The sequence below is a fragment of the Rhineura floridana genome, chromosome 1 (assembly GCF_030035675.1).
Source record: "Rhineura floridana isolate rRhiFlo1 chromosome 1, rRhiFlo1.hap2, whole genome shotgun sequence".
Classification (NCBI taxonomy): Eukaryota; Metazoa; Chordata; class Lepidosauria; order Squamata; family Rhineuridae; genus Rhineura; species Rhineura floridana.
In genome coordinates, this window is record NC_084480.1 from 164,185,815 (window position 1) to 164,210,625 (window position 24,811).

The 24,811-nt window shown below is 43.1% G+C and overlaps 2 protein-coding genes across 2 annotated transcripts; one reads left to right on the top strand and one right to left on the bottom strand.

Annotated features, from left to right (window-relative positions):
* On the bottom strand, positions 1-10,465 carry ITPA (inosine triphosphatase). The gene is made up of 8 exons (XM_061583999.1): positions 10,351-10,465; positions 9,607-9,664; positions 9,461-9,525; positions 8,818-8,891; positions 2,855-2,886; positions 1,632-1,747; positions 749-825; positions 1-239 (listed from the first exon to the last, which is right to left on the bottom strand). Exons 1-8 carry the CDS (start codon positions 10,417-10,419, stop codon positions 116-118), a joined length of 615 nt encoding a protein of 204 aa, XP_061439983.1. The 5' UTR covers positions 10,420-10,465; the 3' UTR covers positions 1-115.
* Positions 10,178-22,818, top strand: METTL13 (methyltransferase 13, eEF1A N-terminus and K55). The gene is made up of 8 exons (XM_061583988.1): positions 10,178-10,861; positions 11,846-12,599; positions 13,171-13,370; positions 15,720-15,915; positions 17,115-17,279; positions 18,376-18,588; positions 21,703-21,834; positions 22,160-22,818. Exons 1-8 carry the CDS (start codon positions 10,586-10,588, stop codon positions 22,432-22,434), a joined length of 2,211 nt encoding a protein of 736 aa, XP_061439972.1. The 5' UTR covers positions 10,178-10,585; the 3' UTR covers positions 22,435-22,818.
* The last annotated feature ends 1,993 nt before the right edge of the window (positions 22,819-24,811 follow it).

Below are 24,811 nucleotides of genomic sequence, written 5' to 3' on the forward strand. Positions count from 1 at the left end.
TTTAATGAAAAGTAGCTTTATTGGACATGATCTGTGCAGGCAGCGAAACACTGACCTCCTATTTCAAATGCAGTTTTTTGTACAAAAGCCACAGCATCTCATATACCCAGGCAGGCTAACTGGGACCAGATGTGGCCTCTGTTGAGTTGTGCTCTTGAATAAAATAGGTAGACAGTTCTTTCAGGGCTTTGTAACGATGAGAGATTGAGTTCTTCACAGACTTGGGCAATTCAGCATACCTAGAAAGATGTAACATTATCAAGAGAAGCTGTGACAGTCCACCATTTCTGTAACAGCTGTTATTTTTATTATTAATTTACACTTGCACTGCACTCCACCTCATAGCCTAAAACATAGATTCTTTAGGAAGAATTATACTGTGTGTGCAGCATTTCCCTTACCAGCAGTAGCAATCATGGAACCCTTCAGATCCCATCAGCCCCTACCAGAATAGCCAACAGCCAGGAATGATGGGAGTTATAATCCACAACACCCGGAGGACACCAAATTGGCTCCCTCTGGAGGTCTCGAAATAGGTCATGAGATGTGTTTGTACTACAATACTTACTGCTGTCAAATTATTGTAATTTCCATTGGACTCCTCCTGACAAAGTAAACATATCCACAAAGATAGAAGGGTACAACTAGCATTTCCTATAAAGGAATTTGCGCCTTCTTTAGGACGGCAGCTGGCCAAGGTATTAATCAGTTACGGCTATTTAAAACAAGAAGGTAGGTAGCCACTTACGTCTGATCGTAACCTTCGGGCTGGAAGCATGGATCCCATCCGAAGTCTCTTGGTCCCCTTGGGTCAACTATATGTCCCTATAAGTTGATGCACAAAGTAATTATTTTAGTGCTGGATTCATATTCAGTGCCTGGCATCAACATTAGCTATAGGTAAGCCAGGCCCCAACTGTTGAGAATTCTGGAGGTGTCCAGAGACACGCAGAGATAGCTGGAAGGCATCATAGGAAAGTTACCTTATCTCTTACTTAGTAGCCAACTGTCCCTGTTTCTCTCATGGATTTGTACAAGGGTGTTACAACTAGCAGTTTTATTTTCAATCCTTTTCCTAATAACCTCAAATATGAAATTCATCTTTTTCACAGGTTCCATATACTGGGTCAATGTTTTCATATAGTTATCCACTATGATCCCAAATTCTCTTTCCTGGTCAGTCACCATCAGCTCAAACCCCAACAGTGCAAGATTTGCTCAGGAGCCTTTCAGTGAGCGACTTTGTTAAAAGCTTTTTGAAAGTCCAAGTAAAAAATGTTTACTCTAAAAAAATTGTAAAGAGTGAGAAAGGAATTGCCTTTGCAGAAACCATGTTGATTCTACTTCAGCAAGGCTTGTCTGTCTACTAGCCAACTTTATAGTATTGTTCAAATAATTGCTGAGATAGCAAATGTGAAACGCTTTGAACATGCTACAGAAATGCTAAGTATTACTGCTGTTATGCTAGTGACAGACAGTTGCCATGTTCAATGCAGCTCAATAAACCGGCTGTTCACTGCCTCCTAAAGGGCAAGTCCTTGAGGCAAAAGTCTAGTTTGCTCTGAGCATGGGTCTGCCCTGTTCCATCATTCAGATACACCAAAAACTCCAGTAACACCTCTCATACCCACATGAGTCTGGCCTTTGAACAGCTTCACTGGGTCTTCTGGATTTCCAGTGCTGTAGGCAAAGGTGCAGACAGCATAAGCAGATTTATCTTCAAATCCTGCTAACAGTTTGTATAGACCTAAGCCACAGAAAAAGGGATGTCAGACAATTTCTTCTGGGGAAAGGGTTGCCCAGCATGCTGTTATTTATGTAGAACCCGAGAAGAACACACACATTTGGAACATGTTCAAGAGTCCCACACACATGAGTAAAAATCATTACTGTGCGAACTGTGGACTTTCCTACTATTGGGAGGCATGACACTCTTTGGGATTCAATCAATTCTGCCTTCATCCTAGCATGGACAGCTACCTTGATGGCAAAGGAGTTATTTTCACTGTTGTTCTTTAAGACTGACATGATCTTAACCCATTGGCCAGTTCACATTTCACCATTAACCACAGTCAATGGTTTATCATGAATACACCTTTCTGGGCTGTCACCTTCCCACTTGCGCTGGGAGAAAACAAATGACAATCCCTGGCTTATTGTGACATCCAAGAAAACAAACGATGATTCCTGGCTTAGTGTAGCTTGGCTACAGATCAAAGCTTGTTGGGAGAGAAACAAACCTCAACCCCTCGTTCAGATGCAATGCTAAGCCAGAGACTGTGACTTGGACGCAGCAAAGTGGGCATGATTTTCTCATGCATGGTAAGCCATTGTTTATGGCTTACTGTGACATGTGAATGCAGCCAATGGCTGCATTAGATAGGAATGGCTAAATTAAGACTAAAATACACATTCAAGCAGAAAGCCATGGGCATTTCTGCCAAATTGGTGCCTCAGCACAGAAGCAGACTCACACCTAAGATTACCATTCAAAGCAGAAACAGAGGGAAACAAACAGTTTGGGCATTATCTGTTAAGGCAGAGTGAATACAAATTGACAGCTAATGGAGGGGAGGCTAGAAACATTCAGAATATTGGAACTCTACACCAAGGTAAAGTCTACAGGAACAGAAAAGCATGACGGCTCAAGAATGGAAATAAACAAGAATGATGAGAGAGTGGAAAGACAGGAATGGGATTGATGGCAGGGCCAAACTGCTATGGAAAGTGAACTAGCTTGTCAGCAGGAAGCCTGGGCAACACAGAGCATCACTAAATGCTTTAGAAACAGCAGAGAATCCCAGGGAGAGATATGCCTAATTACAGCAGGAAGTAGTATGAAAGACCAAATTACCTTCTGGTTTTAGCTTCTCTAAGAACCATTTTCTGAAACAAGAATTCAGGTATAATCATTTTCTTCATGATTTCAAATAACAGTAAAATAGTATTTGATAAGCATGGAAACTTAATTTCTGTTCATTGAATAACATCTGTCAATTATTTATTTAAACCAAGGGTGTTTAACTGTTGGCCCTTCAGATGTTGCTGGACTACAAGTCTCATCACTCTGACTACTGGGCTATGCTGGGAAGTCACTGTCCCAACAATATCTGGCCACAGGTTAACTACCTGATTTGATCCATGTGTGAGATGCCTTTTAGTAAAAGTCTCCTAGACTGAGGTACAGTTTAAAACAAGAACACAATGTAAAAATCCACATAAAGCAGAAGTACAGAAACAACAGCACTAAAAAAAACCTCTGCTGGATTGTAGTGAGACACATACACCAGTTAAAACTAATTTTAAAACTTGTTAGAATGCCTGAGCAAAAAGGAAAAATCACCTAGCACCAAACATGAGGCACATGAGCCCTTTCTCTGTCAGCACCCACCAAACCACAGATGCTGGGAGGTGGTGAAGGAAAGCCTGGAAGAGAACCTCTAATGCTGAATGAAAGGTCCAGGCAGGCTCATGACAAAAAAGTGGTCTTATCAAGTCCTAAGCTGTTTGAGGCTATGTAGGCGATGACCAACACTTTGAATTGTGCCTGGAAATATCAGCCAATGCAGCTGTTTAAAAACCAGGAAAATGCGTTCCCTGCTGTTGGTCCAGGTAGAAGCCAAGCAGCTGTATTTTGTAGTAACTAAAGTTTCTAGGAAGCCTTTAAAGGAAGCCCCATGCACAATACATTGCAGCAGCCTAACCAAGACGTTATGACGGCTTAGATTACTGTACTCTCCATTGGTTCCATTCATTTCAGAGAAGCAGGCAGAAGAGACAGACCATCCTTGTGAATTGAGCTAAATGGACATGGTCTGCATCAGCACAGCCTACCATCGTATTATCCGCTTGTTCAGGTTTGGTGTGCCTTTTGGCCCCACTAACCAGGAAGAAAAAGAAAATCAGACAGGCTACGAGTTTGCCATTCAAGGTCTGCCAAAATCAGGGGTGGGGAACCTCCAGCACAACAGGCTAAACTGTGGGGCAAGAGCAACTCTTGTTTTGTTCTTTTATGTTCCAGAAGGGAGATAGAGCTAGGGTCCTTCAGATGGCTAGGCTTGACTACCTTTACCTGTGATGCTCTGACTGACTTCCTTCTGTCCAGACTGATATGCTTAGAGAAGCTTATCTGCCCCTCCTCCTTCCACCCTTCCTCTCTTCAACTAGGGGAGACACCTTTGTCTCTGCTGTCTCCCTCCTGAGCCATAAGGGCAATACCCACATCTGGGCATTATGCCTCCAACTTAGTTAGTTAGAATTAGGTATGCCTTTCTATATTTTTATACATAAAGTAGCTTTTCTTATCTTACTAAGTCTTAAGTCTCAGTGATTTCAATGCCGGGTAAAAGCCTGCTTTCTTAGGTAAATGCACACGCTGGCACACAGCATCTCAGACCGTTGACAACCTCTGCTAACATTAATACAAATTTACACAACACAAATGTGGTCCATCAAGCCTCACGATTTGTCCCGTGAAGCAGTTCTGTGCAAGCCATGCACACCTACCCTACACCCAATATTATAAATGATGTCAAGTGTGCGGCAGCTTAAAGTTAGCTCTCAATTATTCATTTACTGGAGAGCAGCATGCTCCTACTGCCCATCAGCTGACTGATGGGTGGTGGTATTGCTCCTGACTCCACGAAGGGGGAGCAGTTTCCATTGAATAGAAACCGTTTCTCCCTGAACCTTTGCAAAGCACAGGTTCAAAGGTTCAAAAAGCAGTTTCTGGCAGTTTAAAGAGCAGCCCAGGGCTGTTTCCAAAAGGTCTTTCAAACAGCAGCACGCTGTGCTTTGAAGTCCAGGCACTTCAATGTACAGCATCACCTGATGTCATAGTGACACCAGGTGATTAAGAGGTGGGCAGCCCTGTCCACCTGTCAAATCTGGCCTAGTAAGAACGTGGAGATAAAGATCTGGCCCACCAGCTAGAAAAGGTTCCACATCCCTAGCCTAGAAGTAAGAGATGGCCCTTGGTATTGTGAAATCCACAGCTCCCCACCAGTTGGCAACAGAAATGAGCTGAATTTACATTGACATGGTGAACAGCACACATTTTTCTCCAGCAAAATGACCAACAATAGCATATTTGGCGTCAGCTGTTTCTTGCCTTAGTAGAAAGCACAGAAGTTGAGGTGGAAGTTTGCCTATCAGAAAAATGGTTTACTTTGGATTCTCTCTCCATTCATTCTAACAGGATAAAAAAGAAACAGAATCCAAAGCTAATTCTTGACAGGATGTTTCTTATCTTCTCAGAACATTCAGGAAACCATCAACCATGCCTGAATCTAAGAACTTAGGAGAGAGTCAAGAAAAGGTTAACAAGAGTTCACATTCAAGAATCTCAAAGGCTTGGTTTATTACTTAATTTTTGGCATGGTACATTTGCCATGAAGCGATTCTGCAACAGAATCCCATGTCAATCAACGGTTTGAATGTATGTATCCTTCCCTAGTAAAAAATGATATTTGCCATGCCAGATCAAGTCAGTGAAAACGGCTGGTTCTGGTGTGATAAATATGAACACTCCTTAATGTGATGAAATCAATTTGTAGTAACTACTATACTGGGTAAAAAGTAATGCAAAACATGTAAGGGGATCACTTTAGTTCAGAATAGCTAGCAAGGACCCTGGTGAAGTTTACCCTATGTGGCTTGGCCCAGTTTCTAAAGACATCCGGATTGCTTTGTTGAGCTTGTCTTTGAATGAGGCAGGCACTTCTGATGTGGAACACTTTATCTGGGTTTATTCTCTGTGGCACACTTTGATTAAGAAGAAGTAGGTCAATCTGTAAAGGCTTTTAAATGCATAAGTGCAAGGAGTGTATCAGAAGGATTAGAATGGATAATTTTCTAGGCTGTTCCAGCTATATGACCTTATTTTAGTTCCGTCTTAAATAGCTTACAGCATGGTCTTGAATCCAACCACACAGGAGTTCCAGCAACATGATGAAGACAGGTAAAACACTGGGGACTTGCATAGCCAACCCAGCAGGCAGTCACCTAATCTAAGCATAACTGATACTGGGTGGAAATTTCCCGCTGTTTTTGCAAAAAACGATCAATTTCTAAAAAAATGCATTGTTTCATAAAATCAATTAGCTAGATAAGGAATGGATAAAATACCAGTCAAATTGGGGTTTTAGAGTTATAATTAACTTTTTTCAGGCAACTATCATAGCAGGAGAGTGTGTACATGTATGTGCATAAGCCACAGCTTTAACAGCATACTTAAATGTGTAGGGTTTTTTCTTTAAATGGGATGAAGAAAAGTACATCTTACTGTTGTATCTTAATACATTTATAAGCATTTCAGTTAATATTTGCACAACACATAAAATTAGCCTGCTGTATTTTTTAGTTTTGTTTACTTATCTGTTAAACTTTCTAAATCAGATTCCAATCTATTTAGGGCATACTAAAATGTTTCCATTCATTTTCCCCCATAAAATCCACATTACTGCTAAGCATCATGATTTTATTTATTTATTAATTTTATATCCTACCCTTTATCCCAGTAGGAGCTCATTTGGCTCATCTTTGGTATGATCAGAGAGCAGGATACGAAAAGGGACATGAAAAGATGACAATAGGGACAAACTAAAAAGCATTTTTATTTTCAAAATAACCCTGCTGAAGTTAAGGAGGGTCAGGTCTGGTCAGTGCCTGGATGGGAGACCACCTGGGAACCATATGTAGGCCGCCTTGGGTTTCTAGCATGAAAAGAAAGGTGGGGTATAAATGTAATAACAAATAAATAAAGGGAGATGCTAATCACAAGTCTCCCAATTTTCACAAAGGAAGAATTGCAGCCTGGTTCAAGCCTATGATGCTAGAAGTTCATCCATTCCTTCCCATGCAGTTTTCCCAAATAAAAGTTGTTTTCTGCCCCCAAAGCTGCTATTTGCTCCACAGGGGAAGACTTGCCATTATCACATCGGTACCTGTAAGATTTTGCCACTTGGAAAAGAGTTAAAAAACTTTCCCTGGAGTAACCTCTACTCCTAGGTTGCTATATGGGAGGGAAGGTAGGAAAACTGCAGGAGATCCTAATCCTGGGGCTCTCACATCATATCTAGTTATGCTGTTAGTGCAAGGCTTTAGTCAGACTAGAAGAGAGATGTCCATGCAAAAACTGTTGCATAACCATTCAAATATCGTCTGTTGCATAGCTGCCATGAAGGAGGCAAGACTTTTGTGCTAGAAAACATCCAGGGCATCTATCCTTAAATATTTTTTAGTTACGCTATGCAGCCCCAATCCTCAAGAACTAAGCACTCCCGAAATCAATGGGACTTCCAGCAAAATCATACGCAGCTTTACTCAGAAGTTTTCAGTAGGATTAACTCTCTAAGTAAGTGTGTTAGGACTGCAGCCAGACAAGCAATCTTTAAAGCACTTAGCAGAATTAATTCCAATGAAATCAACAGGACTTCAGTAAACATGCTTCGGCTGCTGTTAGTCCAATATTAAGCCATGCCAGTTTGAAAGCATGGAGATTCAAACTGGGTGATCCAGTAAAAGCTGGCATTTTATCTATTCTCATGCCATGTGGGTAACCTGTGGCTAGGCTATCCCTAGGATTGAATGTTGCTCCCTACAAAAATAAGAAAAATAAATTCATTTTCTTATTTATTGCTTACATTTATATCCCACCTTTCCTCCAAAGAGCTCAGGGTGCTGTACATGGTTCTCCCCTCCCCATTTGTTATCCTCACAATAACCCTGTGAGATAAGTTTAGACTGAGAGGCAATAACTAGCCCAAGTTCATCTAGTGAGCTTCATGGCTGAGTGGGATTCGAATCCTGGTCTCCTAGCATCACTGCACACAGCAAACCAGGGTGGCAGAGAAAAGGCTAAGCAAAGAACCTTTCTCCAGATACCAAGTTTCTCATGTTGTGGGAACTTGTATATGGAAGAACATTCAATTATGTGAAACCCCAGCCTAAAGAGAGTTACACCTTCATCTCTTCTCCTTCCATTTTTAAGACAAATTACATATGATGCAAAATAGGCAGCAAACATTTTGCCTGGGACAGTTTTCTTGTATATAAGAACTGTTATAAAGGCCCTTCTACGATGATGTGAACAGCAAACTCACTTTCCTTTCCTTCTCTCCCCCCCCACTCCAGATCTTGCATTACAACAGGTACAGCCAACATAGCACCCTCCAGGTTGGGCTACAACTCCCATCATGCGGACCACGATACCTTGCGGAACGCCTCTTCCGATATGAACCAGCCTGTACACTACGTTCTACTACGAAGGCCCTCCTCTGGGTTCCAACTTATAGGGAGGCCCGGAGGGTGGTGACAAGATCTAGGGCCTTCTCAGTGGTGGCCCCCGAACTATGGAACAGTCTCCCCGAGGAAGTGTGCCTGGCGCCGACTCTGCTTTCTTTTCGGCGCCAGGTTAAAACCTTCCTATTCTCTGAAGCATTTTAATTTAAATTGATTTAATATTAAAAATGTTATTGTATTGATTTTAGACTGTATTATTTTGTATTATATTGTGTCATTTATTGTATTTCCTATGTTATTGTATTTCTATGTTCACCGCCCAGAGAGCTATTGCTAGTCGGTGGTATATAAATTTAATAAATAAATAAATAAATAATAAATATCATCCCATGGACTATTGGCCACACTTGCTGTGGCTGATAGGAGCTTGAATTCTTTGGATACAGTTCTCCTAATGCAGGCGTAACTAACCTATGGCCCTCCAGATGTTCTTGGATTACAAGAACCTTCTTAAACACATCAAATATTTTTCCATGATCAGATATACTCCAATTAAATACTTCAATATTTACTTACATATATGGCCCTGGAAGTCCTCCGAGAGCCTTGAAACACAAACAGGTATCTTCTACGATAACTGGTCCCTGGATCTGTTAAGGAAAGTACAGTGAACAAGATTAGATGCAAAATCAAGATAAACTCTGCTTAGATAGCAGTATTCTCCCTAGATACTCTAAAGGGGCTTTGTATCCAAAAATATTAGAACACTAGAGACTGCCACCCCTGCTCACTTCACTCGCCCACCCCACCACCTAACCTACCCCACCCTCCTCACCAAACTCCCCCTCCCCTTAGACCTGGCCAAGCCTCCTCTCCCCCCCTCCACAGCACACCAAGCCACCTCCTCTCCCCCTCCCCCTCCCCCTCCCCCCGCAGGATGCCAAGCCTCCTTCTCCAACCTTTAAACCTTCACCCCTGAGGAGGAAGAAAGTAGAGAAGAGGGTGAACTGCATAGGAGCAGTCAGAACAGGACAGCACAACTCCTCAGTAACCACCCTGCCCTCCTTCCAATTCCTTTCTCCTTGCCCTCCATTGCTAAGGTTGAAACAGCGGTGAGGTGGGGGGCCATGGCAGAGCAGGATAGTTGCTGAGGAGCTGCCCCAACTGGTCCTGACCGATCCTTTTTCAGAAGGCAAGATCAGGAAGAAGAAGAAAGGACCTGTTTAGCTGCTTCCTGGCACTTCTGGACAGAAATATCATCAGGTTCCCCTTGGTATTCAGGTACTGTAAAACAAAAAGGCTATGATTAGCATGGAACAGGAACAGTCATACATCACACAAAGAAGTAGGGAAGTAGAAACTCACAGTCTATCTTCTTTGCAACCAGTCTGTATGGAAAAGAGTCACCTAGGATCTGAACCACCTGCAAGATGAAGAGCACAGCAATCAGAGTATAGTATGAAGGCTGCTTCCACAATGGTAATTCGCTGCAAAACAGCTATATTTGATTCACTTGCTTTTTACAGGGCATCTACACAACACTGTGAACAAAAAACCTCTTATTTTTCCCTGTTCAGGTTCTTCACCCACCCCCTCAGAAGATCCACTTTTTAACTCAATATTTCTCCAGGTGTAGATGGCCTATCACACTGTTGGTCTGGCCAGTAATGGCCTGCATATATTGCTACAGCCATTTCTTTCTCTATGGTCTGCCTCGCCTGTCTAGGAATTCACTTTATCACCCTACCTTTCCAAATAGTATTACCTTTATATCAGTTTTTTCCTCCCTTCCTGTCACCCAACTGGAGGGGGCACATGACTGGGAGTGCAGCTAAGGACTATTCCCCCACTCACAATTAATAAATGCCGTCATTACCACCATCCCTTTTCAGCATTTGGGGCTAGGGAGAGAGGGACTGCCCACTCGCCCTTACAGTGTTAGAAGCCTGGAATCAGTTTAAAGGGGGAAAGCAGGAGCCACTGAATTGTCCACGCACTGAAGTGCCCCCAAGATTCCGTGACGAAGGGAGCAGAGCATTTACAAGCCCGCCATCTTCTTCAAGAAAGCCGCAAGACCTCGCAGGGACCGATCCAACCTTTCCTTCCTACCTCCTCCAGCTTCTTAGCATTGCCGGTGACAAATATCACACTCCTTCCAGCTACCGGTATCATCGCCATTGCTACCTTCTCCGTTATTCAGCCAATCCCCAGCCAGAAATAGGCTCCGTTAGCCAATCAGAGAGACTGTTATATGATGTGGCTGACGGTAAGGGGGCAAGGGCTCATGACCTAACTCTGCAATCCATTGGAGATATGAGGTAAAGGCGGAAGGCACAGCCAGCCAATGAGAATGGAGAAAGAGAGGAAGGAGGATCCGAAAAAAGCTGATCGGTGGAGGCACTTCCGGTACGTTATCCTATCGCATAAGCCCAGTTTCCCAGTCCTCGTGGCTGTCACCATGGAGGAACTTCAGCTGCTGCCGCGACGGGTGCGGGACTTCGCCTCATCCGACTACTGGGAGCGCTTCTTTCGGGAGCGAGGCGGACGCGCCTTTGAGTGGTACAGAGAGTGGAAAGAGCTTCGAACCCTCTTAGGACGGTACCTGCGCCCGCGGGACTCGGTGAGACATAACAGGTTGAACGGGTAGAAGAGGAGCAAAGTTGTGAGAAAGGACGGAACTTGGGGCTACAGTATTAGTTAAAACGGGGCGGAGCAAAGGATGGAGAGTTAACATAAGGATATAAACTTGTTTTGTTTCCTTAACAGCCTGATAGTCATGCAGCATTTACTCGGAAGCAGATCTCGGTGAGGTCAATATATAACTAAGAAAGTGTTAAAAAGTGCGGATGGTCTTGGCTTAATGATTTTTCTGGCTGCTAGCAACGTGTGCTGTATGATTTTTAATTATACTTTTATTGCTTCTTTTATTTTTTATATTGTATTTTATTGTATTACAATTTGTATTCCATAGCTTTCCAACTAATATAATAAAATACAATATGAGAAATAGCAGAAACGATAAAAATACAATTTAAAACTAATATAAATATTTCATGTGGGCATGTTGCAGACCACTTGAATGTGGTCCATGGACGACCGTTTGGGAACCTCTGCCCTACAGTATATGTAGGCATCATATAAGAAACATGGCAGACACTTCCCCTCCCCTCCCCATTTAATAGGTTGTAGTATAGAAATGTACATCAGCCAGCAGAAGAGCTGACCTGAGAGAGTTTGATGCCAGATGTGGAAAATCCAAATCTCACCCCCTTCTCACAAATTAATGAGGCACAATTCTCGTTGAAGTTTATGCTCTTGTGCAGCTCCTTTTCAATTCAGTGGCCTTTGTGTAGAGCAACTGCCTGGTGGGTTATGTGTTTGTTATTTGTGATCTATGCAGCAGCCAGTTTTGTTTGTGGGTAGTTTTGTTCAGTTGAGAATTGGTAGTATGTAGCAATTGTAGCTCTGGTTGATCATTCTCATGCTCTGGTCTCTGGTCAGATGCTGCAGTTCAATTTGTGAGTCTTCTGGGAATGTCTGTATTAAGAAACCCTTTTGGTTTGCTCACAAGGCATGTGACATTCTTTATGTGATTTCCCACTAGATCCTTGTTGTTGGCTGTGGCAACTCGGAACTGAGTGAACAGCTCTATGATGAAGGGTATCAAGATATCATCAATGTGGACATTAGTGAAGTGGTTGTCAAGCAGATGAAGCAACGCAGTGCTCACCTGAGACCTAAGATGACTTACATGCTCATGGATGTGTTGCAGATGAATTTCCCTGATGAGCGCTTCCAGGTGGTGCTGGACAAAGGCACTCTTGATGCCCTCCTGACTGATGGGGAAGACACCACTTTGAGCAGGGCAGAAAGAATGTTTGCTGAAATTAGCCGTGTTCTGCAGTTTGGGGGTCGCTACCTGTGTGTCTCCTTGGCCCAAGCACATGTACTAAAGACGGCCATAGAATATTTTTCCCGGGAAGGCTGGATGGTACGAATACACCAAGTTTCTGGCAATGCATCAGGCACTTCAGAGGGAGAATTTGCCCTGCCAATCTTTGTCTATGTTATGACAAAGATTAGGCAGGTCCCTGACTCAGCTTTATACATCCTGGAGCTGTGCAGTGAAGCACAAGACAAGCCTATCCGGTTCAAGAGCACTGAGCATCTGATTGAGGCAGTGAAAGAGAGGCAGCAGTACTTTCTGCTACGAAACCAGCTCAATAAGAACCCCAATTCAGGCACCATCTCTCTGGATCTTTGCAGCAAGGACACTGGCCAAGCCCGCTACACTTTGCACGTGGTGCACAGCCTGACTGTGAAAGTGTCTTGTGATAATCAGTTTGCCATCTTTATCAGTGAGTTTACATCTTCTTAGCTGGCCCACATTGGAGAGCTCAAGTTATGTCTTAACAACCCAAGAGTCTCAAGTCTGTCCCTCACGTACTGCCAGTGATGTTTCTGAAGTGGAGACCTTTTTGATTAAAGCAGCATCTTCAAATAGAATGCAAAGCAATGTCTTATAGGGCAGAAATAATAGAGTTAAAATTATCTGTTCAGACCTATTTTCTGCTCTTAGTAAATTTGCAACTATTTGGCTAGCAATCCTGTCTGTTTTTTCTTCTCATGGTATACGTTCCTCTTTCTTACAAAAGAAAGTGGCAGCAATCCCAAATAGCCTCTCTTACCAGATTGAAAGAGAGGGGTTGAAAGTAAATGAGAACATTTGGTGCTGTACTACTTCTTTCAAATATCTGATTTGTTGGCCTCAGTTACTTGGTGTAAAGGAGCTGTCAAAATACTAATTATCACAATTTGCTTTTACAAATAATTCTAGATACATCTGCTTTTCTTGTTAAAGTGAAGGAAACCTCCTAGATTCCTGATAGTTTCTGCATTATCTATATTTTCCTTTTTGCCTTATCCCAGTACCTCAGGGCAGAGAAACTGAGTGGCTGTTTGGGACGGAGGAGGGACGGAAGCAATTGGCTGCCAGTGCAGGGTTCTGGCGTCTAGTCACTGTGGCCTTGCACAGGGATCAACACTATGCAAGTATGGGAGCCATCCAGGCAGAGCTGTCAGAAAAGGTGATGGAGCTGGCCCCACCCGCTCTCCCAGCCCAGCAGCAGGTAAGCTGCTCTTGCTGTGTGTCCTTGCTCTACCCTAAAGAGCAGGGCACTACAGTTGTTCTTACTCTTTAGTTTTGAATCTTGTGTGCCATCTTCTGCTTATATTTTCAAAAGAAGGATAAGGGTTTGTGCTGTACAAGGGATATCTTTAATTGTTGGCATAATTCAGCTTCCAAGACCCGAGGTAATTAAAAAAAATAACCTCATTTTTATGTTTGCCTTGTTTTTATCTACACCGCAGAGAAATGCAAGTGGGTAAGTGGTATATAAATGTTTTAAATAAATACATTGGAAATCTCTGCAGGGGCTGCAGAGAATGAAACTTACATTTACTAATAGGACAAGGCTTTTGCGTAATGTTCTCACGATACAGGAGATGGTGGTATAGGAGCTTCCTTGGCCATTCCTGTGGGAAGGCACTAGATGCCTCTGAATGACAGCACCAAAAATGCCTCACTTTTTGCGGGAAAAGGGGTGTATGCGGACTGGAAAGTGGCAAATGTAACGCCAGTCTTCAAAAAGGGATCCAGAGGGGATCCCGGAAATTACAGGCCAGTTAGCTTAACTTCTGTCCCTGGAAAACTGGTAGAAAGTATTATTAAAGCTAGATTAACTAAGCACATAGAAGAACAAGCCTTGCTGAAGCAGAGCCAGCATGGCTTCTGCAAGGGAAAGTCCTGTCTCAGTAACCTATTAGAATTCTTTGAGAGTGTCAACAAGCATATAGATAGAGGTGATCCAGTGGGCATAGTGTACTTAGACTTTCAAAAAGCATTTGACAAGGTACCTCACCAAAGGCTTCTGAGGAAGCTTAGCAGTCATGGAATACGAGGAGAGGTCCTCTTGTGGATAAGGAATTGGTTAAGAAGCAGAAAACAGAGAGTAGGAATAAACAGACAGTTCTCCCAATGGAGGGCTGTAGAAAGTGGAGTCCCTCAAGGATCGGTATTGGGACCTGTACTTTTCAACTTGTTCATTAATGACCTAGAATTAGGAGTGAGCAGTGAAGTGGCCAAGTTTGCTGATGACACTAAATTGTTCAGGGTTGTTAAAACAAAAAGGGATTGCGAAGAGCTCCAAAAAGCTCTCCAAACTGAGTGAATGGGCAGAAAAATGGCAAATGCAATTCAATATAAACAAGTGTAAATTTATGCATATTGGAGCAAAAAATCTGAATTTCACATATACGCTCATGGGGTCTGAACTGGCGGTGACCGACCAGGAGAGAGACCTCGGGGTTGTAGTGGACAGCACGATGAAAATGTCGACCCAGTGTGCGGCAGCTGTGAAAAAGGCAAATTCCATGCTAGCAATAATTAGGAAAGGTATTGAAAATAAAACAGCCGATATCATCATGCCGTTGTATAAATCTATGGTGCGGCCGCATTTGGAATACTGTGTACAGTTCTGGTCGCCTCATCTCAAAAAGGATATTATAGAGTTGGAAAAGGTTCAGAAGAGGGCAACCAGAATGATCAAGGGGATGGAGCGACTCCCTTACGAGGAAAGGTTGCAGCATTTGGGGCTTTTTAGTTTAGAGAAAAGGCGGGTCAGAGGAGACATGATAGAAGTGTATAAAATTATGCATGGCATTGAGAAAGTGGATAGAGAAAAGTTCTTCTCCCTCTCTCATAATGCTAGAACTCGTGGACATTCAAAGAAGCTGAATGTTGGAAGATTCAGGACAGACAAAAGGAAGTACTTCTTTACTCAGCGCATAGTTAAACTATGGAATTTGCTCCCACAAGATGCAGTAATGGCCACCAGCTTGGACGGCTTTAAAAGAAGATTAGACAAATTCATGGAGGACAGGGCTATCAATGGCTACTAGCCATGATGGCTGTGCTGTGCCACCCTAGTCAGAGGCAGCATGCTTCTGAAAACCAGTTGCCGGAAGCCTCAGGAGGGGAGAGTGTTCTTGCACTCGGGTCCTGCTTGCGGGCTTCCCCCAGGCACCTGGTTGGCCACTGTGAGAACAGGATGCTGGACTAGATGGGCCACTGGCCTGATCCAGCAGGCTCTTCTTATGTTCTTATGCTGCCAGGGGGGAGAGAGGCAGCAATCTATTGACCACAATTTTTGGCTTGCGTGTATGGGCTTATTCAAGCAAGATACACTAAATATGTTTAACAAGGTCAGGGGGATCTGGAATCCTTGGAATAAAATGGACATCTTGCTTAAGATCCTAGAGAGCAGATCCCAGGCAAACTAAATACTGGGCCAGATGCACCAATGGTCTAACTTTAAGGTAATTACATGTTATTAGCTCAGAGTGTCTGTTTCCATGCTTTTTGATAGTGCTTTCTGTACAGTGATAGGGTGGCAACGTCTGATTGCCTTTTCCTGCAGGTGCCTTTTCTGTCAGTGGGAGGTGACATAGGGATCCGCACCATTCAGCATCGTGGAACTAGCCCCCTTAGTGGGCAGTACATTATTGAAGATGTGAAGGGAGATGATGCTCATTATTTCCGCCACCTCATCTTCCTCAGCAACAGGAACGTGGTGCAGTCTGAGGCAAGGCTTTCATCTGGAGGTTCCCACAAAGGTGAAATGAGGGGTGTGGCAAAGATTATATGAAAGGGATGGGCTTACAGCAAGGAAATGAGACTTCAGCAAGCAACTACAACCTATTGACCTGTAGAATGAGGTTGCTGGAAGGAGTGGGGAGCAGAATTGCAGGGGACAAGTGAGTGTGGAAACTGCAAGGGTTGAAATTGTGGCAAAACATGCACAATCAGGTGCTCTTAGCAGAATCTGGAGGAATATGGCTTCAGTTGTTACAGAGTTAGCTTCCATTCTTCTAATTTTGTAGAGAACTAAACATTTATATGTGGAAGCTTGCACAATGAGGGAGATTATGTAGTGCTGCCTCTATATATTGAGTATGGGCAGTCATCCATTGTTCCACTCGCCAGCTCATCAGTTCGGAGTGCCGCTTGCCTTGTGGTGAGAACTCCCAGAAACCTCAGATATGCTTTTACTTGCATTGCAGTTTGGATAAGAAAAATAGGTTTTCTTTATTTCAGCCTTGGATGTAAAGACTCTGCTTTTCCCACCAGACCTTCCCTCCATTCTTGCTAACAGACATGAAGAATTGGTAGCGAGAAGAAATGTAGACTCAGCTAGAAAATAATGTATACCTGAGTATATACAGACCCCTGTCACTGCTATGCAGCACCCCATTGTGTATCAAGATTACATCAATTCTGTTTTGCCTCATGAACCTTTGTCTGACTCCTAGTAGCACTAAGGAAGCCTTTATGTATGTGTGAGTGCATAAATAACAGTGGAAGGAAATAATCTTCTGGGTTAATGGTTCTGAGTAAGTGCAACGATTACTTACAAAATAAGGGAAGACTGCATGATTGTGTTTCTGAAAGTCTGCGTTTCTGAAAGTCTTTGGAATCCAAGTTGCTTAGCTCCAAAAGATGCCTGTGTCTCATACAAGGAAAAATGGCTTCAACATTCTTTGCAGGTATAGAAGAGGACTGTAAAATTAACCAAGCCATCTCAAGCCAGGTTGTACTGGGAGAAAAGAACTAATTTTATTGAGCAGATCTGGGGTAGCAGAGCATTGATGCTTCCCTAGTGCTCAGCTTGAATCTAGTTTGCAGACATATGCAGACTGGCTATTTGGAGTTGCTGTCTCATGCCCCAAACAATTTCAGTGGTCCCATGCCTTCCCTTCTACACGGCAGAAGCAAGTTTGCCCATCTGAATGTTTTTTTACTTGCTATTGGTCAGGAAATAAGAAGCACAAAAAGAAAAAAGAAGCAGCCTCCGGTAACCCTGCTGAGCCCTCTGCTGTACCAGCCAGGCAGTCCATCGACAAAAGCTTCCTGTGTTGTGCTCATCATAGAGCCATGGTGGCAGGATTGTGCCTGCTGAAAAATCCTGAGTGTCTCCCAGGTGGGTAGCAAAATACACTTTATTTGCATTCTAGTCTGTCACCTGAGTGAGAAGTTGTGTTTGTGAGAGGACTCTGCTAACTCTGTCCTGTTCTACAGCTGAAGTGTAGGGCCTGATCAAGATGTCTGGGGGAATTTTGGTGCTACTCCATTTGGGCATTTACAGATAGCTAGCAGTGATTTCTATTCTCCATCCTCAGGGTATACTCGGAGTATGAAAGCAAAGGTCTGGTGCCTAAAGGTTCCTGACGTATGGCACATATTTTGATTGGCTAGAGCCACTTGATCAAACTGAAATGAAAACAGGGATGAGGTGCAGTTGACAGGTATACATGAATAAGCGGGGTGGGGGAGGGAATTAAAATGGCCCAAAGGCCATGAAATGCAGTGGAAATTATACAGCCACAAGAGTATACTATAGCCAGCATGGATTTTTTGCATTCCACAGTATTAAATTGAAAATACCCCCGTACCATTCTGATGCTTCCCATAAGCTCATTTCAAGTTTTCATGGCAATACACAAAACAGTCAGAGAGAATCGAGAGTTCAAAGTGTAAAAGGGGGGACGGACCCAGACCCCTGTTGGACTTATTTCTGTCAGTGTTCTCATAATTTGTTGAAATTAATTTAAAATCAGCCATGTTCACAGTGTACCGGTACTCCTATTTTTGCCCCATACTCTGACTTTCACCTTCTGCAGTTTAAAAGTTAAAAAAATGCCTGTCTGATTTTTGATTAATTTGAGAAATTTAACATTGAAGTCAATGATAAGCATGCACATACTCAGTAAGAACCAACTGTCAGTGTTCTAAAAGCCAGACTCACAACTGCTGGGCTTGACTAATTAGGGGGTCACACCCATGCCAGACCTTTATTTCAATTTAAACAGTCATGGCTTCCCCCAAAGAATCCTGGGAAGTGTAGTTTGTGAAGGGTGCTGAGAGGAGACTCTGATTCCCCTGACAGAGCTCCAGTGGCCAGAGTGCTTTAAGATTCAGCCGCTCTGATTGAAGCTCTCTCTCACACCTCAAAATTGGTTGATGCGTTCTACCAGTTATGTCTGTTGATTCATTACTGTCCTGTGTGCTGATTGCAGAGGCCTTATTCCATGTGCTGGTGGTTGGCCTAGGTGGCGGCAGCCTGCCCCTCTTCATCCACGACTACTTCTTGCAGTGCTGTATTGATGTGGTGGAGATTGACCCTGCTATGTTGGAAGTGGCTACCTGCTGGTTTGGCTTTTTGCCAGAAGACAGGCTCAAAGTTCACATTGCAGATGGCTTAATTTATGTTGACAGCCTTGCAGCAGAAGGTAACAATTCTTCATACAAGCCTGTGTCATCTGTCTGCTTTCTGGAGGCCAAATATTTCATGATTCTCGTGAGGGACTCTGTGTGCTCTTGCTCACAACAGTGGAAGGTGGGATAGAGTAAGAGAGTTAAGTTTGAGCATGAAAACAGCACAGTGGTGAAGTCCTTCTCCTTTCATGCGTCCTCAGCAGTTACATTGTTGTTGTTGTTATTATAGTTTGTTTATACTCTGCCTTATGGCCGAAAGGCCCGAAAGGCGGCTTACAAGAAAAACACAAATATAGAAATACATCAATAAAACAATACAATTTACAAAAATTAAATAACAAATAACATTATTAAAAAAACAATGATTACAACTTCCAGTGAAAATACAGGGTGGTGCAGGCACGTGGAGTGGCAGAAACATCTCAGGCTGCCCCCAACAAGGCTGTGAGTTGGTTCTCTCTCTTTCCTTCTATGCTTGCAAGTCCGACACCTTCAGTTGAACTTCTGATCAGCTTCTCTAATGCAAAATACGAGTAAGTTTTCCCCAGCACCAGCCGGTCCCGCAGAAGCAGGGTGGGTCATGTTCTGGATGTCATTCCCCATCCTGCCGCCGTAGTTGTAAATGGTGGCGGCCCCCCGCTTGGCGGCCACATAGATCTTCTCTGAGAAGGTGCGCCCTGTGGCGGCGGCCGGGATGCTGAAGTTGGTGAGGTGGTTGCAGGTGTTGACGGTGTTGAGCCCCTCCGGCAACACCAGCACACCGGCCACCCGCCACAGGGGCGAGTCCTGCCCATAGACACCATTCTTGCTGGCGCTCCAGCCACTCTGGTTGCTACCGAACATCTTCCACAAGACATTGAGCCAAGCGGTCCAGACTGCCTGTGCCAATGCCGCGTAATGGAACCGGGAAGCCAGGCATAACAGCGCATCCAGGGCGCAAAGGGCAGGCAACCATGTCGCCTCAAGCAACGAGGGAGGGAAGGAGAAACACCATTCTAATGCTAATGATCAATGATGCGAGAAATTGATTTCAAATAGGCACTTAAAACTGGCTGGCAAAAGAAAAAAAGGTGAAGAGATACCACACAATGTGAAGAAAGTAACTAAAATACATAATGAAGCAAGTAATTTTATAGGTTTTTTAAAATGAAAGCCTCAAGAGCATATTAGTTGCTGTGAATCAAGTATCTGTAACAATAATTGCAGAAGTATGTGTTCTGCTATGCCATGAAACCTATGCAAATAGGGAAACTGAATTTTATTTTTTGTAAACAGCACTAAGGTGTCCATCCCTTTCTATTTTCAGACGGTAGATGTCCAAAGCAACCCCCCCCCAATATGCTGGGCCTAGAGAAGCCACTAATCCTAGGTAGAATCTAGTGCTCCAGAACTCACCTTTACAGCTGGGCTATGTCCTTAACTTGCATGGCAATTCTAAAATAAAGACCTGGTATGTGTTATAATATGCATACTTAATAGAGCTCATTTCTGCTAAATGTTGTGATGGCTACCACATGTTACCAAATGTTGTTACATGGTTTAACAACAACAACAGAGCAATTAATAGAGCTTAAGTGCCCAATAGACTCCCCTTGGACAGAGGCAGCATATCTCTTGGAATACCAGGTGTTGAAATCAGTGTGGGAGAACTACTGTTTCCTTCACTGTTTCTGAGTGGCCTGAGGCATCTGGCTGACCCTTGTAGGAAAGATCCTGGACTAGATGAACCCTTAATCTGATCGAGCAAGACAGTCCTGATATTCTTAAACTAGGATGGAACTAGGCATGACAGCTACAGACTGTGTTTTAGAACACAGGTTATCTGTTCTGACCCTGCTCTGTATGGTGATCTGTTTGGAGAAGAAAGTATTCCTAAATGTTTCCCTGTCTATGCTTTCCCCCAGCTCCTGACCATGGTCTGAGACAATAAAGAAAAGTTGCTGGGGGAAAAGGGGTTGGGTGGAGAAGGATTCATCAAAAGGGATGCAGAGTTAGTGAACGTGAACCCTCTTTCATGTCACCTTCCCATGATCCATCACCATGCCTGGATATTTTTCTTTAAGTCTGGTGTTTGCAATGGGGTGGGTGGATAAAGTTTGCACAGTAGGCCACAGAAAGGTGAGGAGGGAGATTGAACTACTTTCACCAATGCATATTTTGATATTAAAATCCCCCTGCTATACTGGTGAGTGGAGCAGACAAGTGAACAGCAAATGTGTCATGTTAGTTTGTCCTTAGTCTTGCATTAATTAATTAATTATTAAGCATTGAATTAATACTGCCTGCCACTGGAGGGTGTATGTGGTCAGAAAATTTATTTCCAGTGAGCCATGAACTGGACATACCTCACTTATCTAATTTAAAAAATCCCAGTCAATCTGCTAAAACAAGTCTAGTTCTATGATTTATTATAGTCCTTGCTTTACAAGGTAACCTTCCTTAATGTAAATATCATTTACAGCTGGGCTATCACTGCATCTCTCTACTTGGATACAGTCTAGCCTACTCATTGGGAAAATGGGACATTTGTTCTGGTCGACTCCAAAACAGGACAGACACACACACACAGAGATCCAGACAAAAGAAGGGATATGAGAATAGCTATGCTTCTATGTTCAGCTGCCGCCACTCCACCTCCATAGTTCTGCCTGGTAGTGGCTAACTTAGGTAGTGAGGGGTCAAAGGGAAGTATGGGAGGAAATCCTGAGGTGGATGAATTCCTCTTGAGAATGCCCCAATGTCAACCCTATTCAGCAGTAAGTGCATTATTGTGGAAAGCAAACAGGCTTATTAGTTCAGCCTTCCCAAACATCTGTGCTGGCTTCGAATGATAAAGAGTTCTAGTTCAAAATAGCTGGAACACACTCTGTTGAGGAAGGCTGTATTAGACCCATTTGAGATGGATGGGAAAAAATTTCAAGTACCTGGTTGCTGTTTGCTACCTTTGTGTTTGGGACTGTAAGTAGATAACTACGCTGTTTACAGAAACTCCTGTTGGTAAGACAGCCTGCAATGTGACTACACCAATCTGTCTTAATTTCAGGTCAGGTCACTTACATATCCAAGTACCTCTGCTTTACTGCATTTAATCTCATGGGAACACATTCCCATTTTTCCCCCTTCTCCAGCTTCATCCCCTTATGATGCCATCATGTTCGATATTGATAGCAAAGACTCTGCCTTGGGTATGAGCTGCCCACCCCCAGCCTTTGTGGAGAAATCCTTCCTTCAGAAAGTCCGGGCCATTCTGAAAACAGAAGGTGAGCACTAGTTGAGCTTAGGTGTCTATGCAACCTAGGGCAAAGACCTGCCTTCAGCATGGCTTTAGTTGTTTGCTTATTGACTCTCTTGATTTTGGTGCATCTGATAATATTCATCATCTGAAACAATATTTGGAACTTCAAAGCAACTTGTTTTCTAGTTGCTCATAGTGTCAGAAACATAGAAAAGTGATGATAGTTCTTGTAAGACTGCATTCTTGAGACTGCAGAATGTTGTGGAAAGGTTTCCAGTGGGAATTGCCTGTTATGTGATTCCTCTGACGTCTGATTTGTAATAAGCAAAACTTCTTATTCCTTTCTGCAGGCATCTTTATTCTCAATTTGGTGTGCCGAGATACCCTGCTTCGAGATGCTGTCTTGGTTACCCTTAGAGAGACTTTCCCTTTGCTGTACAGTCGGAGGATTGAAGGAGAGGTAAATGAAATCCTATTGTGTCAGCAGGAGACCAGGCACAAGCTACTTCCTGTGGAGCTCCAAGGAACAGCTCAGGTTCTGCAGAAGGCCCTACAACAACCTGGTCAAGCATGGGATAGCACTTATGTCCTGGCAGATGTACTGGAAGCAGTGAGACTAATGTGAGGAAGGAGTCTTCCAATTCCAGAAGCTTCTGGTCCTCTGGAGACAAGCAGCAGTCTGCTGTGGTCTGAGAATAATGCTGTCCATCAATTGCACGCTCATACTTGTACTGTGGAGTGATTGACCTTCTATTCCAAGTGTTGAAGGCATTCCTTGAAGGGTGAGCAGGAAGTGCTTCTTCATGGAAACTGAGGTGTTGAGGATACTACCTGTAGAGGAAGCCATGAAGCACTTTTCAGGTTTAATACCTAGCTTTGGACATGCTTGAAAATTGGGAGTACTAAAAATTGCCTGTCTGTCATTCTGTGTAATTGATGGCGATTGAAAATATCTAACACTAGGTGCAAAGAATGTTGCTTTGTTTAAAATAAAATGGCTTCCTTTTTACCTTGTGATAGCTGATGATGTAGTATGAAACAATAATTTCTCAGATAACATGAACCAGGATGTATACTTATAAAACTGAAACATTGATTGGTGAGATACAAACAGTGGCCTTTCTTATAGAAAAGTACAATACTTGAGAGAGCCCCTTCAACAGTGCATAAGGGGTTATATGCATACAGAGTGTTTTACCTTTGTTCAAACAGCCTCTTTAACCATATTATGAACACATTTCTGACACAGGGTCCTTCTGTGAAAATGGGGAAAACTCAAGGATAGATATTTTAGTGCTACCTCAATCAGAGTCGTCATTATCTAAGACGCTTCCCAGTCTGCTGCAACATGACCTCTTGTGTAATGCCTAAAACTAGACTTAGTGGATTGTGAAACATCTGGGGGTGGGGGAGAAACTCTTAAAAGCTGCCAGAAACTATAATAGAAAGCTGGGGATGGGGGGAAGATCACCAGTTGTTTACATCATGAAAAGGAAAAACAGGAGTGAAAGATTTTGGCAGTTTTCTTCTGTGCACCATTTGAATTATAAACCTTCTATGACTGAGTTAGACCATTCTTCCTATGTGCCAGGTGAGGCAGTAGTTGCATGTGGAATAGTACCATGGCCTCAGTGCTAGAACAAAAAACCTGAACTTCCTGTATGGTACTGCAGCTATTTGCCCATTTCATAGATGGAGAAGTGATATACTTGAAGCACAAGCCAAATGCCGAGATGGCTTCTCAATTTCACTCCCCTGCCCCCAGGGAATAAGCCAGTCTCAATTCAAATAGACAGACCAGACTGACTTCCTTTTCTTCCCCTATCCTGGTTGGAGACCAGCTGGCAGAGAAGGCAGTTGGGCTTTGCTTCCTTTTGTCTTCAGCAGCTACAGAATGGCATCCAGCAGCAACTGGCACCTGCAAATGCCCGCAAGAGCAGCCCCTTGCTAGGTGCAGGGCTGGAGTATGGCAAAAGTCACCAATAGTACTGAGGCCTATTAGTTTATCATAAACAGAGTGGAGGATATTTTCCTTACAGATTTTGGCTTTGTCTCTTCTTTTTTTCCTTGTATCTAGGCTATATGGTATGAAGATAAACCCTTGTAGAAACTGGAAAGGAGTTTCCAGTTTCAAGAAAGTTGACCATATATCTGTACACTATCACATATTTAGCACATTTCTCATTCATAAAGAAAAAAAACTACCCAAATTTGCAGTCTGACCCCTGACCTTTTCAACATCTTGCACCAAAGTAATCTTAAACAATATCAGAGTGCTAGTTACAGAACACCACCTCCATCTGCTCTATTAACCAAGGACAGTTTTGTTACTTTTCCAAGAATGAGGTTTTACCCTAACACCAGCAAATCATATTATTGATCTGATACTAGCTAAGCTTCAAAGTAATGTCCAGGTGGCACTCAGTGGTCAATTAAACCGGACCCCTCAAAATGGTGACATAACTAAACATTTAACTTTGTGACCCAAGTACCGCATGGAAAAATAACCAGTCTTCTATCTGTGGCATACATAGGTCTTTCAATAACATGTCTTCATATCCTCCAGCCCTAGGTTCATGTAGACTTGATGTTAAAGAAACAACTCTTTTTTCTACCTAGACAAAATATCCTTTAGGATTTCAATAGTGAAGAAGGGGAGAGAGATTCATAGATAGGTCTTGCTAGCCTTCGAGATTACTACTTCATTTTGAATGTAGCTAATAGCCCATTTGTTCCCTATAGGCATTAGTGATACTGAACTTATGGCAAAATTGTATTGGTGACAGCATTCAAGATTAGGACACTAAGCGAAACTCTGAGCTCAGATCGAATGTATGGTTCTTCTACTAGATCAACCATTAGGCATTATGGTTGTTTTTACAAGATGTAGTTGGTCTAGATTGCACCTGTCTATTTTCAGAGGTTCTTTCTGCCTTCCCACTTGGACTGTAGAACCAACATGCCTGAATAGTGAGGTCATGGGGGATGTCTGAATGTCACTA

Excerpts from the sequence above, each read along its gene's own strand:
- ITPA (XM_061583999.1), bottom strand. The coding sequence starts at position 10,419 with ATGGCGATGATACCGGTAGCTGGAAGGAGTGTGATATTTGTCACCGGC. Across the intron at positions 9,526-9,606 it reads GGTTGCAAAGAAGATAGACT|TACCTGAATACCAAGGGGAA; the intron begins GTGAGTTTCTAC and ends TTTGTTTTACAG. Across the intron at positions 1,748-2,854 it reads AGAGAAGCTAAAACCAGAAG|GTCTATACAAACTGTTAGCA; the intron begins GTAATTTGGTCT and ends TCTGTGGCTTAG.
- METTL13 (XM_061583988.1), top strand. The coding sequence starts at position 10,586 with ATGAGAATGGAGAAAGAGAGGAAGGAGGATCCGAAAAAAGCTGATCGG. Across the intron at positions 12,600-13,170 it reads TCAGTTTGCCATCTTTATCA|TACCTCAGGGCAGAGAAACT; the intron begins GTGAGTTTACAT and ends GCCTTATCCCAG. Across the intron at positions 15,916-17,114 it reads ATCTGGAGGTTCCCACAAAG|GAAATAAGAAGCACAAAAAG; the intron begins GTGAAATGAGGG and ends GCTATTGGTCAG.